The sequence below is a fragment of the Diabrotica undecimpunctata genome, chromosome 8 (genome assembly GCF_040954645.1).
Source record: "Diabrotica undecimpunctata isolate CICGRU chromosome 8, icDiaUnde3, whole genome shotgun sequence".
Classification (NCBI taxonomy): Eukaryota; Metazoa; Arthropoda; class Insecta; order Coleoptera; family Chrysomelidae; genus Diabrotica; species Diabrotica undecimpunctata.
This window is the reverse complement of record NC_092810.1, coordinates 124,460,414-124,476,408: the sequence shown is the minus strand read 5'-3', so window position 1 is coordinate 124,476,408 and position 15,995 is coordinate 124,460,414. Positions and strand designations below refer to the sequence as shown.

The 15,995-nt window shown below is 30.8% G+C and overlaps 1 protein-coding gene across 1 annotated transcript in view; it reads left to right on the top strand.

Moving 5' to 3' along the window:
• The window catches only part of LOC140447948 (uncharacterized), a 421,074-nt gene that overhangs the window by 225,803 nt on the left and 179,276 nt on the right, over window positions 1–15,995 (top strand). The window contains exon 5 of the mRNA XM_072540908.1: window positions 2,595–2,687. Within this exon, the coding sequence (XP_072397009.1) occupies window positions 2,595–2,687 (93 nt within the window). The remainder of the gene's footprint in view (window positions 1–2,594; window positions 2,688–15,995) is intronic.

Below are 15,995 nucleotides of genomic sequence, written 5' to 3'. Positions count from 1 at the left end.
ATACATGACGTTTATTATTGAAATCATTGTGTTTTTCAATCCTTGCCTCTTTTTTTTTAATAATATGTAAGTTGTACTCAGTTTCAGAAACATGGTTATTCTTGTAAGCAGCACATAGCCCACACTCATCCTTTTTAGGCCGGAAAAGAGACAGATTTTGTGTATTAAACACGTTATTGAACGTAAACATAGATAATGGAGCTATATTCTTGGAGCACGACACCAATCGTTAACGTAAAGTTTATATAGTTCTTGTTTTGAAGGCCAGTCTGGTAAAAGATACTTTTTGCTCGTAGAAGATCTACAATAATGTGACTCCATACACGGTAGAGAATTAAAAAAATCTGTTAATGCCGTATGTTCGCTTTCAAATGGATTTTTACGACTTCTGTTTTGTCTATAAACGTAGATTTTTCTGGGTCTTTTCTATCTCTCGGTCTATTTATAGCAGTCGATTTTACAGTATTATCTACAAATACTTTTTTTTCTCCCCAGCTTAAATTCCAGAAATACTTAAATATTACATTTCTCTCTTCCTCAGAAATTTTATTACACTTAAGTAATCCATTTTCTTTGGTCTTGCAACAACATCTTTCTTTTAATTCTCGGGGTGTTTTCTCCATATCATAGTTCCACTTTCCATTTATTTTCTGTCTTCCAAAATAGTTCTTACCCATTTCCCGACGACTTTTATTTTTTTCAGAATACCAGGTCTTTTTATTAACCTGAAACCTCTTTTTACGTTTTTTGCTTTTTTCTGGAACATCATAGCTGTCAGAATCCGAATGGTCAGAGTATGGTACTAAAGGCTTAATGAAATCACTGTCATCTGATATGGCATCTTCATTCCACTGATATTCAATATGTGAAACATCACCAGTTGCTGAAAAATTTTCGGGATTTTCGTTAAGGTCCATGCGTTCATCTGAGAAAATATCTTCTGGTATATCTCGAGTAAAGTCTAGATCATTGTTATTTGGTTTTTCCAATGCGACTACAATATTTCGGTCATAATAATTGAGAAGTTCAGTCAGTTCTGTATCATTATAACTTACGTTTTCTGTACTAGGTGTCTCATTGTCACTTCCAACATTTTTAACAATATATTCTTTTCCACTAGTTTGAGCAATACCATTTATCTCATCAGCTAACTTAAGGATTTTACTTGCTCTAGACATCTGCAATAGAATTAGAACAATGATTTTTACAAATTCTAAAAAAACAGTTTTTAATATTTTTGTACTTTAATATTTTTATATTATTCTCTTTGGATTTATTACATTATTAAATATCATGTTTTAACGATATCAACCCCTTTCAACTACCACGTTTCCCTCGCCTGGCCGAGAAAATAAAAAAATAGATTGCCCCCAAAATATTTCTTCTTAGGAATTAGGACACATGAAACGGTACAGCCGTATTTCTGATAAAACCACTTATACGTCATAGTTTCCTCGTAAAAACCCATTTAGTCGTAAAACAGGAATGGGATTGATGGCAAATTAGAAAGTTTAACACTAATTTCTAGAAATTTTAAAATAACTTTGAACTAATGGAATTACTTCTAACAACAATCACATTAAGAAAATCTGCTATGTACTTAGATTGTAACATAGGTAGATAAGTAAAATAAACGAATTGCTGCTAACTCCATCTTGTTCGATTTTAGCAGTTTTTAGCATGAATATAATTATTTTTCTTATCATATGTTAACTAAACAATGAAATACACTTACCTCTCTATCAAAAATACGAAGAACACAAATTTACCTTAATATTTCTTTGAAAAACTACGATTTGCAACTCACAAGCACGTGGTCACTTGTTGCCTGCATTAGTTATACTGGAGATGGCAGTGTTGCGCTATAAAAAATATCACTATGGAGAAAGCAGGATAACGTGCACTTAAAATTTTGTTATTTCTAAACTATATTGGAGTTAGAGGGTTTGTGAGATGATGTATGAAGGTATAAAGATTCAGAATCCGCTAAAATGTCATTTTAGATAAAAAACGGAGTTAGCAGGTTAACACTCTTAGCCGACGACATATGTAATGATTGTGCAGAATTGACTCCCATATAAATTTGTAAAGACGAACGCGTGTATAGAAGTAGTGTAACTTCTACCGGCAGACCCACTGGACTGCCACACTCGTTTTTTTTTATACGATACATGTACCTTGATGTTTTTTATTAATTTTTGCCCCATATAGACTATTTTACGTTTTATGGTAAGTTTTTATTAAAATTTCTGTAAATACTATGACAAAATCAATTGATGTATTTTAGATATTTTTTTGATAAAGGCATGGAGTATCTGCCGAAACGTCAACTAAAATAAAGAACATTTAATAATAATTAATTTTAGATAAATCTATTTCCAATAAATTTCTCACAACATTTTTTTTTCATAAATCAAAACATTTTCTTTCGCTATTAGAAATAAAGGACCCTTTTGGCAATTTAGTGCTTTCACAAATTTGGCGTGTTAACTCATCGAAGGAAAAACGAAAGGTGTTTTTATATTTTCCCCAAAATAAACGATAATAGTCTGCTTGAGCCATCAGCGTAAATAACTCAATTTTCTCTTTTTCAGTACGAATTTAAAGCCAAAGGGATCAAGAAAAAGAAGGTGACAATAGAAGTTTCAGTAGAAGGAGTAAAAGTGACACTTAGGAAAAAAAGAAAGGTTAGTATATGTTTAAATGCCAATAGAAAAGTTTTGTGCTAACGCGGGAGAACATGACTTCGCTCTTATCCCTCATTTCCGAGCAGGAATTTCAAAGGCATTCGCTGTCGGTTCTTTTTGGGATTTCGGGGATTTGCTTTGGGTGTCAATAAATTCGTCCTTTTACGGTACAGGCCACGCGCTCTTATAAATCCACAAACTTTTACTGGCCTCTGGTTTCTGTCAAAGTTTTTGCAAATAAAACAAAAAGTTTTTGAGGTTGCTGTACCCGCATACCGATTTATTTAGATTAGATCAAAGAAATTGTGTCATATTTTTTTATTATTCTTTTAATACTACCATATTAAATAATAGGTAATATTAATTTTATAATTTATTTAATAATAAGTAAAGGATTTAGTTCAAATTTAAAATTAACAGTTTTTATACTTTTAAGTCGCATCAATCTATAGAATAAAATGTTCTCGTATTAATGTGTTTATGGTATTAATGTAATAAGTCAATATTAGTATGTTGTGAAATCTCATTCCAATGTTTTTCAAGAAAGTCATCAATAATTTTCAATTACCACAAAACTGTGTTTTGGTTAGTTTTGATGTAACATCTCTATTTACCAATTTACCTTTAGATTTAATCATAAGTAGTGTTGAAAAACATTGGAATGAGATTTCGCAACACACTAATATTGACTTATTACATTTTACAAACACTTATCAATTTTGTTTTGATTCTAATATTTTTATATTTAATGGTGTCTTTTATAAACAAATTTTTGGTAGCCCTATGGGATCTAGTCTTTCACCCATTTTAAGTAGCTATGTCATGGATGATGTTATCAATGATCGCATCAACAATTACACTTTTTTCATTCCTTTTATTAAAAGGTATGTAGATGATTTGTTTTGATACTTCCTAAACATTTTCATTGTCAACATTTTTAACAATCATAATCAACATATACCGTTCACAGTTGAGGAAGGAAGAGGTGGAAGATTCTCTACCATTCCTTGACATGAGAATTGTAAGAACTACAGATAATGTGTTGAAAACCAGATGGTTCAGAGAACCCGTGTGTAGCAATATATTTATAATCTATTACTAACATCATCCAAACAAGATGAAAATGAACTTTAAAACACGTTTTAAGGCTTCCTCATCCAGATTATTAACAGGAAGATCTTCAATTGTTGAAAAATATTTTAATTGAGAACTCTAATCCTCCAGATATGCTACATAGGATGATTTTTTTCTTATACTGTTAATATAAATAACTTATCACCACTTTTTGCTAAATTTCAGAACATTGTATCCAACAATCAGAACATCTATTATCATTCACTACCTTATATACCATCATTAACATCTAAATTAATACAAATACTAAAAGTTATTGACAATATAAAAATAACAACAAAAAACATCAAAAATATTTCATCTTTATATTCTAAAACTAAATATCCTATAAATAAATTAGATAAGACAAATGTAGTATATAGCATTAGTTGTACTCAGTGTGAAGCTGTGTATGTTGTTGAGACTGGGAGAAATCTATCAAATCGTATAATTTCCCACAAGAGTGATTGTAGAATAAATAAACCATCTTTTGCTTTGGCAGATCATGTAATCGGCAAAGACCATATTATGGATTCTGATATCATTAAAATTTTGAGTAAAGAAGGTAATAAATTCAAAAGGAAAAGAAGAAAAAATCAAAGAAGCGGCTCTAATTATGCTAAATGAGACCAATTGTGTCGCGAATTCCTCAGCAGAATGTAGTAGGATCTGGTTACCCATATTGAAAGAGGAAGTTATTAATATTAAAAGGAAAATACCAGCATTGGTAAGTCAGTAACATATAGAGAATACATCATTTATGTTTTTTAAATAACAAACATATAAAATCGGAATTTGGTGTTTATTGAAGGTAAACTAAATGCACGATCAAATACTTACCATGTCGGGATAGTATTATGAGGTTTTTTTCCTGGTTTTTCCCTCATAATTTACTATGGAATCACTAACAGGAGAATTTTACTGTCATCATGGCATGTATTTGTCTTTTTAAAGACGAATTACATGTTATGATCTTTTCTGACGGATATTCTCAAGTTAAAGTTGATTTCATGTAATCGAATGAACTATCTTATATGTAAAGTCGTCCCAGGAACGCAACTCAACAATATTGGCAATATCATTTTAAAGTCGTCTACTTTAAAATGTATAAGGTATGTCTGAATTGTCAATATAGATGAGTCAGATAAAATTAAATTATTAGAAGAATTTTTCACTAAGTAACAAAAAACAAAATTTGTTTAATTTACTAATGTTTGTATTTTGAGAACGATTTCCGAAGTGGAAATTGAAACGTCAATAAACGTATTTTAACCTTTAATTGTGGCTTATTCCCATTTAAATATAAATTAATAGAATTATAAAAGATATATAATGAAAAAACATGGTTTGTACATGAAGTTAAGTTTTAAAATGTTTTACTTAAAATTATTAACAATTGTCTTGTGGGTTAAATTGAATTTAATACACATGAGTTGCAGGCAATAAACTGAGTCACAAAAGACAGAAAATAACAACAGTACGTTACAGTGAAAGTGTGGAGGGACAGTATTATGAAAATCTAATACAAGAAGGCGGTACTTTTTTATTTTTAGTGAATTTTTGTTGTAAAACAAGTATAGATGGAACACATCTTTTTTGTGGTTCAGTGAATTAGAGCAATTATTAATATAACAAATCTATAAGATTTTACTATGATGAAACTAGAGCTAACTAGATCTAACTAGAGCTGAAAAAGAAGCTCATCGTATATATATATATATATATATATATATATATATATATATATATATATATATATATATATATATGTATATATATATATATATATATATATATATATATATATATATATATTGTTATGATATGTAAAATCGAGAAAAATATTGGTTTGTTTAAAAATATTTCAAAATTCAATAACATTAAAATAATTCAGATAAGTAGGATAATATCCAACAAACATTTCGAAGAAGGAGAGTTATTAATTTCTTGAATTACCTGTACTAAACAAAATGTAAGCTTTGCATAAATTATTTCTTTGTTATACTTGAGTGACCCGCATAATTTTAAGTGAAAACAAAAAGACAATTGAACGGGGTTTTCCAAAATACATTAATGCAGTGATTAGAGACAAATAGAAGAGATTTTAGAAAGAGGTTTTTGTTAGTTTTTAAGAATTATAGAAAATATTATTTGTAAATAAGTTTTAGGAAATTTTATAATTATAGGTAAAATTTTGTTTGTTATCGAAATGAAAAAATGGGGGAATTGTGACGAGTTTTGATTGGCGGAGATTGAAAAAGGTGGGATAAGTATGTAGGAAAAAGTTTAGCGAGATTGAGGGGAGAGAAAAGATATGATGAGTTGGTTTCCAAGTCTGTAAGAGGAACAGTGATTGTTCTCTGGTCGGTTCCTGAAATGTAGCAAGCAGTAGTGTTGAATGTTAGTGAGTTTTTGTGGAGTTAGTGTATCTGACAGAAGCTGAAGCAGCAAAATATTGTAAGTCATATTTCTCTACTTATATTCCAAGAGTCACTGTTCAGGCCAACGAGAGATTCAGTTTATCGTAAAGAGAAGATATTCCAAGAGTCATTTTTCACTCGGGCCAACGAGAGATTCAGTTTATCGAGAGGAGAAAGGCTATCATAAGTTGAATGATTTGTGCTTTTGAAGGAGATCATTAAGGACGATATACTTGCAACAATCTGTGTAAGATTGCTGGTTACATAGGGAGCGGTTGAGAGGAGACAATACAGTCTACAAGGAACAAGGATTTGGACCACTCATCATCAGAGAGAGATATTTTTGTTTTCTGCAGTTTTTTTTCTTTTATTGATAACACAATTGTTACACGTAATTTAGAAAGGATATAAATATTTTGATTAGGAGAGTTAGAATAGTTTGGGATTTTGAGATTTCAATTAATATTGTTTGTACCATAAATTTTGATTGTTCACGTACGGAGAACAAAATCTTGAGAATCCTTATATGAGGTTTGTTTATTGAAAATGTTTGAGTGTGAATTATTTCATTATTTTTATTTCAATATATAGTGTTAGATCATATGTGTTTTTTATTATTCCGGTATTCTCTGGACCTTACCTTTCACATGTAATAGCATAGATATTGAAGCACGAATTTAACCCTGAGATAAAAGAATTAAAAATTGTGATAAAGTCATAATCATATCATTTAAATAATTTTAATTAATCAAAAAAAAAATTAATTAGCTAATTATTGCTTGGCGCACCAAGACTTTAAATATCACAATAACTGGCTTCCAAAACGTGGGGCTTGAAAATATCGCAGCTTTACATTTGAAGGAAGGGAAAGAGATCTGGAATAAGTACAGGTGATCCAGAGATAAAAACATATAACATTGAGGGAATTTGAATTTGAAAGTATTTTGACAATTTTTCCAGGGAATATAAATTTGAATTATTGATTGATCGTAGTTAGTGGATATTTACTGCTATTGAATTATTTGATTTGATTTTCTTTACCAATCGTACATTTGATATTTATTTTGAATTATTTGAATTTTACTGATTGCATATTTGATATTTGTCGTGAAAATTTAATACATTTGGGGAGAAATATTGTCGTGTTCTGAAACATATAGAGTGTTGTAAAATTTCACATTTGGCGGGGACAAAAACAATAACAAAAAGTAACAACATGTCTGTCACAAGGAGACAAAGTAAAATGCAGGAAAGGAAGGAGGATAACAGAGAAGATGAAACAATTTTGGAAGAAGTATCGGATAATGAAGGAAATATGACAATAGTTGAGGAGAGAAAAGAACTATCAGGAATAGATAAAATATTACAACTAATGCAACTCCAGTCACAAAAAATGGATGAAACAAAACAAATAATGGAAGAAAACCAACGGGAAACAAGGCAAGCAATAGAACTAAATAACAGAAATATAGAGCAGCGTTTGGAAAACTATGAACAAAAATTAGAAGAAAATGATAGAGAAATGGAAAAGCGTTTGGACAAATATGAAAATGAGGTAAAAGTCTGTTTAGAAAAAGTCAGAGAAGAAACAGAGAGGAAACTAGAGATGCAGAGAGAAGAAATAGAAACTAAAATGAAAGATATTAAGACTGTACAGAAAAAGGAATTAGAACAGTTAGAAACAAAATTTGAAATGGCTTTACAAGAAGACAAGAAAGAAATAGAAAAACAAATTGAGGATATCAGAAAACAACGAGATATGGGAGACAGGAGAGAAGTACTCATCCAAAGTTCGGGTGACATAAAAATACAGTTTGGCGGGGATATTCGGAAAACACACCCAGTACCGTTTGTTAAAAATTTGAAAACCAAATTACAACATATTAGATATTTTGACGATTGCAAAGAAACAATTAGAAACCATTTGAAAGAAGGAGCAGCGTTATGGTATGAAAGCAAGGAAGATGAGTTTGAAAATTGGACAGATTTTGAAAATAAATTTCTCAACTATTTCTGGGGGAAAAATAAACAGAGAGAAATCAACCAAGAGCTACAGAATGGAAAATATCACGAAAAAATGGGAATATCTGAAGAAAGATATGCTTTGCAGATATATAACAATTCAAAATATCTAGAATACAAATATTCTACCGAACAGCTGGTAGAAATGATCAGCAGACATTTTGAGGAAACGTTGGAAGATCACGTGATTTTGAGAAACTATCAAGATATTGATAGTTTGTGCCAATTCCTTCAATTAAAAGAAGCGAAAAGAAAAGAAATGAGAAATAGAAGACAACATGACCAATATAATGGACCGGAAAGAAGGTATTCATCAAATTATGACCAGAGAAACCGACATCCCAGATCAACAAACGAATATAGGCCGAGAAATTACAATAATTACAATAGACAACAAAATTACGATAACAGGAATGACACACAACAGAGAACATATGAAAATCACAACAGGAATAGAGATGCACAAAATCCTCCGAATAGGAATACTAACGAACAAAGGGACGATAGAAATAACCAGAGCTTCCAACAACAAAATAGAAGGGAGATGAATCATGTAGCAATAGGAAACGACAGACAAATTTCTAATTCTAATCTAATATTTTTAGATGCATTTATAAAACATAAAGCGATTAAAATTGTGATTGATTCTGGATCGGAGATATCGCTAATCAATAAAAAACTAGTAAAAGAATTAAATTTGGACAGATTTGTGTATAAGATTCCTAGGGTTGATTTAGTGGGTGCAAACAATAAAAATTTGACGACAGTAAACGAAGGCTTGGGAGTACAGATAAGAGTGGGAAACAAATTCCATATTATGAAATGTGTGGTGATTGAAGATTTAAATCATGATATGATAGCGGGAATTGATGAATTGAGGAAAAAAGATATCACCATAAATTTTTTGGAAAATAAACTGGAAATCAGAGCAGAACCAGACAACACAGGAGAAGAAAAGCAAACAGATAGGAAAACAAATTCTGGAAGGATCAATGCACAGGAAAAACGCAAAGAAATCGATATGACTGTAGAGGATAAACCGAAAGTACAAGAACAAGATCTAACAGAAAAGAAAAAGGGAAGGAAGAAAAAGAAGAAGAGTTCGAAAAGAAAGCAGGAAAATAAGATGGAGACCAGAGAAAAACAGGAAATAGAAGGTACAGAAGAATTGTTGGCAACCGACGATAAAACAGAATGGAAGCAGGAAGAAAAAGAAGGTATCATCAGAGAAATGAAAGGAATAGAAACATGGTGCTCGGAATACCAAAGGGAATTAGAGGATAAAAAGAAAACAGAAGAAAAAATGGCATTGATGGACGAGAATCCAGAATTTTGTGAAGAAGTATTATGGACAGTGAACACATGTGAACAAAAGGTGGATGAAAGAAAAATAAATTGTGGAAAAAACATGGAGAAGGAAATAGAGAAGATTTTAGGAAACCATGGAGATTTTGTTAATAAAGTAAATCAAGTGGTTAAAAATTATGAACTTTCTTTTAAGGGAAAATACTTGGAAAAGTTTAAAACGAAAATATATCCAATCCCGTATAAAGACAGGCAATATACGGGGTATTTTAACATTCACGACATCTATCCATATCATGAATAGATTTTAATAACATAGTGAAATAATTTGATCCTAGAAAACTTTTGTCATTTTTAAAATTTAACAAAGAGTTTTCGGCAGATCAAATGGCGGGGATTTGTTATGATATGTAAAATCGAGAAAAATATTGGTTTGTTTAAAAATATTTCAAAATTCAATAACATTAAAATAATTCAGATAAGTAGGATAATATCCAACAAACATTTCGAAGAAGGAGAGTTATTAATTTCTTGAATTACCTGTACTAAACAAAATGTAAGCTTTGCATAAATTATTTCTTTGTTATACTTGAGTGACCCGCATAATTTTAAGTGAAAACAAAAAGACAATTGAACGGGGTTTTCCAAAATACATTAATGCAGTGATTAGAGACAAATAGAAGAGATTTTAGAAAGAGGTTTTTGTTAGTTTTTAAGAATTATAGAAAATATTATTTGTAAATAAGTTTTAGGAAATTTTATAATTATAGGTAAAATTTTGTTTGTTATCGAAATGAAAAAATGGGGGAATTGTGACGAGTTTTGATTGGCGGAGATTGAAAAAGGTGGGATAAGTATGTAGGAAAAAGTTTAGCGAGATTGAGGGGAGAGAAAAGATATGATGAGTTGGTTTCCAAGTCTGTAAGAGGAACAGTGATTGTTCTCTGGTCGGTTCCTGAAATGTAGCAAGCAGTAGTGTTGAATGTTAGTGAGTTTTTGTGGAGTTAGTGTATCTGACAGAAGCTGAAGCAGCAAAATATTGTAAGTCATATTTCTCTACTTATATTCCAAGAGTCACTGTTCAGGCCAACGAGAGATTCAGTTTATCGTAAAGAGAAGATATTCCAAGAGTCATTTTTCACTCGGGCCAACGAGAGATTCAGTTTATCGAGAGGAGAAAGGCTATCATAAGTTGAATGATTTGTGCTTTTGAAGGAGATCATTAAGGACGATATACTTGCAACAATCTGTGTAAGATTGCTGGTTACATAGGGAGCGGTTGAGAGGAGACAATACAGTCTACAAGGAACAAGGATTTGGACCACTCATCATCAGAGAGAGATATTTTTGTTTTCTGCAGTTTTTTTTCTTTTATTGATAACACAATTGTTACACGTAATTTAGAAAGGATATAAATATTTTGATTAGGAGAGTTAGAATAGTTTGGGATTTTGAGATTTCAATTAATATTGTTTGTACCATAAATTTTGATTGTTCACGTACGGAGAACAAAATCTTGAGAATCCTTATATGAGGTTTGTTTATTGAAAATGTTTGAGTGTGAATTATTTCATTATTTTTATTTCAATATATAGTGTTAGATCATATGTGTTTTTTATTATTCCGGTATTCTCTGGACCTTACCTTTCACATGTAATAGCATAGATATTGAAGCACGAATTTAACCCTGAGATAAAAGAATTAAAAATTGTGATAAAGTCATAATCATATCATTTAAATAATTTTAATTAATCAAAAAAAAAAAAATTAATTAGCTAATTATTGCTTGGCGCACCAAGACTTTAAATATCACAATAATATATATATATATATATATATATATATATATATATATATATATATATATATATATATATATATATATATAGAACGACTATTGAATTAAATTTTTAATTCTTTGACTATTAACTAAAGTATTATGAGCCATTAGATAGTGGATAAATTTTCTAATAAATTAGTAATGTGCTTTTTAATTAAATTTTGATCATTGTGTAAACTGTCCTTACAATTTAAAATATCTGACAGAAAGCTGAATATTATTAGAAATGAAAAAATGAAATTATTAGTGAATTACTAATGTTTATATTTTGAGAACGATTTCCGAAGTGAAAATTGAAACGTAAATAAACGTACATTAACCTTTAATTGTGGCTTATTCCCATTTAAATACCAGTAGATTTAATTTCCGCAATGCTATTTTTGAAATTACTTAACCCTTTAATCCGCAAGTTTATTATGATGAACTTTTTTCAGATAATAGTTTGGAATACTATAGTTAGGACAGTTCAATCAAATTGTACCGAATGATAAAAAGTGTATCAATGATGGTATAAAACTTTAAATATTACAAAAATTCTTAAACAAACAAAAATATAATAATAAAAATAATAGTTCAGGCACTTGAATGATCTTCTTCTTCTTCTTTGTGCGACTAGTACTCCTGTTTGTCTGCCTCTTATTCTGTTTCAGTAGTTGTTGACTGTACATTATTTTTCCACCTTTTTGGCGGCCTTCCAACGGGTCTTCTGCTATACGGCTTGTTGTTTTTACAGATGTTCGCTAATCTATCTGGTCCCATTCGGTTTACATGTTCGTTCCAGTTTTTTTTCTTGTTTTTATCCACCTGTTAATATTTTGAATTTTGCATTGTTCGCGTATACTTCTGTTGGTTTGTCTGTCTCTTAATGATATGTCCGCTATTGATCTTAATACTTTCATTTCGATATTGTTGATTTGTTGTTTCGTCTTTCTTGTATCGGTCCTTGTCTCCGCTGCATATGTTAGGATTGGACTTACTGTTGTCTTGTATACTTTCATTTTGCTTTCCGTGGTCAGATATTTGTTTCTCCATATGGTTTTTCGGAGGCAACCACCTACTCTTGCCGCTTTTGATGCTTGCCTTGTGGTCTCTGTTCTTATATCCCTATCGCTAGTGATCTCTACCCCTAGCTAACTAAATTTCATTACTTGTTTTACAATGATATGGTTCTACAATATACTTGAATGATATGGTTTAAAACAATCTAAGCACAAAGCCACTTTATAGTCTACGCACTCTATATCACTGCGTTTCTGCCATCCCGTTTTTGAGCACTGCTGGCATCGTCTTCGGGTGGTTTTCTGCGGCAAATGACTAACATTTTGAAAATACTCCATGTTCAATGGTCTCCCAATTTATCTTTTATAAGACTGGTAGCCAATTTGGATCTATATTCAAGGTGAGATATGCTTTTTTTCTACTGTTACTTTGCCTAAGGGATTCTTTATAAAGTATGTAAGAATTTACTATGGACGCATTAAAAAGTTAATAAAACAACTTCATCGACCATCGAAGACTTTTTCAAGCTACTGAATATGTCTGCATTCGTTGGTCAAACCGATCAACACCACCCATATACATATCGTAGTGGACGTTTTCTCGTTCTCCAGTTTTTGATGTTCTCAAAACAAAACCAGTTTCTGCATAATTATGCATATTGCTGCATACGGTCACAGATTTTGAGCCACGATCCTTCCACTTACTTATAAAACTGCATCAATTTCACCCATTTTCATTTTTCTGTCATCTATTAAATGTACTTTTGGAAAATATTTTCGTGTTTGTCTTACTGTTCCACAACCAAAATGACCTAGTTCTGATAATTTATTCAGAAGAGGAAGTATGGTAAAAAATTCTCAAACGAGCAGTGGCCCCTTTTTTCCAACACTCTAATTAAATTCAGTAAAACTCTTTCCCCTAGCCTAGAGTATGTTCGTTAGTCCGTTCAGGTTCTTTCCTTGATATACCTCAAAAGTAATGAGGAAACCTGTTTCAGCATATGCCATTACATAAATTTTTATACCCCTCTTTATGGGTTTCATTGACATGTACTGTTTCAAAGTAGTCCTTTCTTTAAAGTTTTGGAGAAAAAGATTCCATAAAGGTTTTTTTAATTTTTGAATAAGAGGTCTCACTTTGTACAACTTGTCAAATTCCCGAGTTTCAGACATTCATTAGCTGGCATTTGTTAGTTATCATTCAAATGGATATACCTTAATATTTTAAGAAATCTCTTGAGAGGGAAAATATTAATAATCCTTTCATTATGAGAATTTGGATATGCAGACTAGTATTTTTTGGTAGAAGGTAAACTATTAAATCCCATTAGACTTAAAATTCCCAGGAAAGCTTTCCTTTCTTCGAAGGACAAATCTAAATTTTTGTTGGCTTGGACATTGGAAAGCATATAAATTTGACTGTTTTACAATGTATTGTAGTAAGGTGTCATTGAGAAAAACATTAAAGAAACTTCTGGGTCTTCACAAGACGGTATCACTTTCGAACCCTTGAATTCTGCATAATTACAATTTTTAAATTCAATAGGTATTCTTGGTTCTTTAGACCACCCCTTAAAATCATTAGTAATATCGAAAGTTGCTTCATCTTCACTTGATGATGAAGCATTCATATTTTTGTTTTGAGAGGGTTTTTCGGGCTGGTAATCTCTCTGCTACATAATCATCTGAATCCTCGTGTTCTAAACATTCGTAAATTGTAGAATTTGTACGTTTTCTACGTAGAGGCCTATAGTTAGTTACAATGTTTATTTTGGCTGTATCACTTCCAGACGGAGTAGACGGCAGTATTGTAGACGTATTTCTGCTAGAAGATCGTTCTGATAAAGTGTCAGGTTCTACTACATCCACAGCATCTGATTCCCCTTCAATCTCGGAATGTTCAGGTTGATTAACCCTTCATGTAATATTTTGGCTAACTGTTCAGTTGAAGGCCCCTCTTCCAATAATGTATATCAGAATAGTTTTCGGGCATCTGTAAAAAACATGCAGGTTGGTGTATTGTGGAAAATATTTGCTAAGCGCAAGTAGATTGGTTTATAATGTATGATGAAACTGTACAAAAATGATCAACACAACATATGAAACCAATTTAGCATATTTGTGATGGTTATAGATATTTATATTTTATTTTAGAGGAAAGTTTGAGGTTACATTTTTTTAAAATATCATATTCAAAATAATTTTCAATTTTCTTTACTTTTGATATATATTTTTTATTCTGAAACTATTTTATCCTTATATTGGTAATAAAAACACTAACCTTTTATAGAAATCCTCAATGATCAAATTTTGAACAAAAAATAAACCACATTCAGCCACGTGCTAATTGCAAGAAGCACACTAGAATCCACTGGTACAAATTGTCATCAGGTGCACTAATCACGCACCTCGATGTGCATCGCCCTTCCTTCTGGAACTTATAATTAAACTTAATTGGTTGAGAAATGAAAAAGTTTCATATAAAAGTTAATTTATCTTTAAATATGGGACATTTACTGATCTCAAGTCAGTCAGTGTCAACACATGGTTTTACCCGTGTAGGGTAGCTCCCTAGAGCACTTTGCTCGAAGGGCTCTGCAAACTTTCTAAGACTCTGAAGCTGAGTTTTTTTCTTCTTAGAAAGACTGTGTTTTATTTCCACCACCAATAAAACCATAAAGCATTGTCTCTTCAAGATAATGCCACAATAAGAGCGTACCGGCTAACTACGCAATATTACACCATATTGCGCAATAGTTAGACAAATTAATAAACATGGAAACTTGCACCAAGTTGCAATCAGTTTTTCATACGTTTATTAATTACACCGGAGACGACAAAATGTTGTACCACTGCAATGTTTACACGTTGAGTAAACGTTCCGATATCAGAGCCATCTATGCATTTCTTATTATAATACAGGTATAGATGAAAATAGATGGAAATCTGATTAGTACTACTCATTTACTCTGGCAAAAATGTGTGGTACAAGGGTAATATCAGACATACTTAAAGGGTTTAATGTAAACAATGACAACTCTGATCCTCTAATCGGATGTAATTTACCAACATTTTTATCAGTAGATTCTACATAAACAATAAATGGGCCCGTATCGCTTAAGCGATAACGAATCATGTTGCCATGTTTTTTCATAGAACTAGGAATATCACTATATCATTATTATAATTATCAATAGGTATATATATATATATATATATATATATATATATATATATATATATATATATATACATATATATATATATATATATATATATATATATATATATATATATATATATATACAAACAACACAGTTTATTAGGGTTGCAGTCAGACAATTGGCCGGAATGTTAATGAAACACTCTTATAACTTTTTGTCTAGCTTTCCGGAATGGTTTTATTCCTTTTTCAAGACACTGTAATAAGAAAAAAAAATGTAAATATTTATAAAATATCACAAATATTCAGTGCAACTTACTAGTCGTTGAGATTATTTGTAAAAGCATATACACTCAACATTAATAACACAGATAAAATATAAAATAGTGGACCAAATTCATTTTAAAATTCTTTAAAATTTAGGTACAGATAGTAAAAATTTAGTTT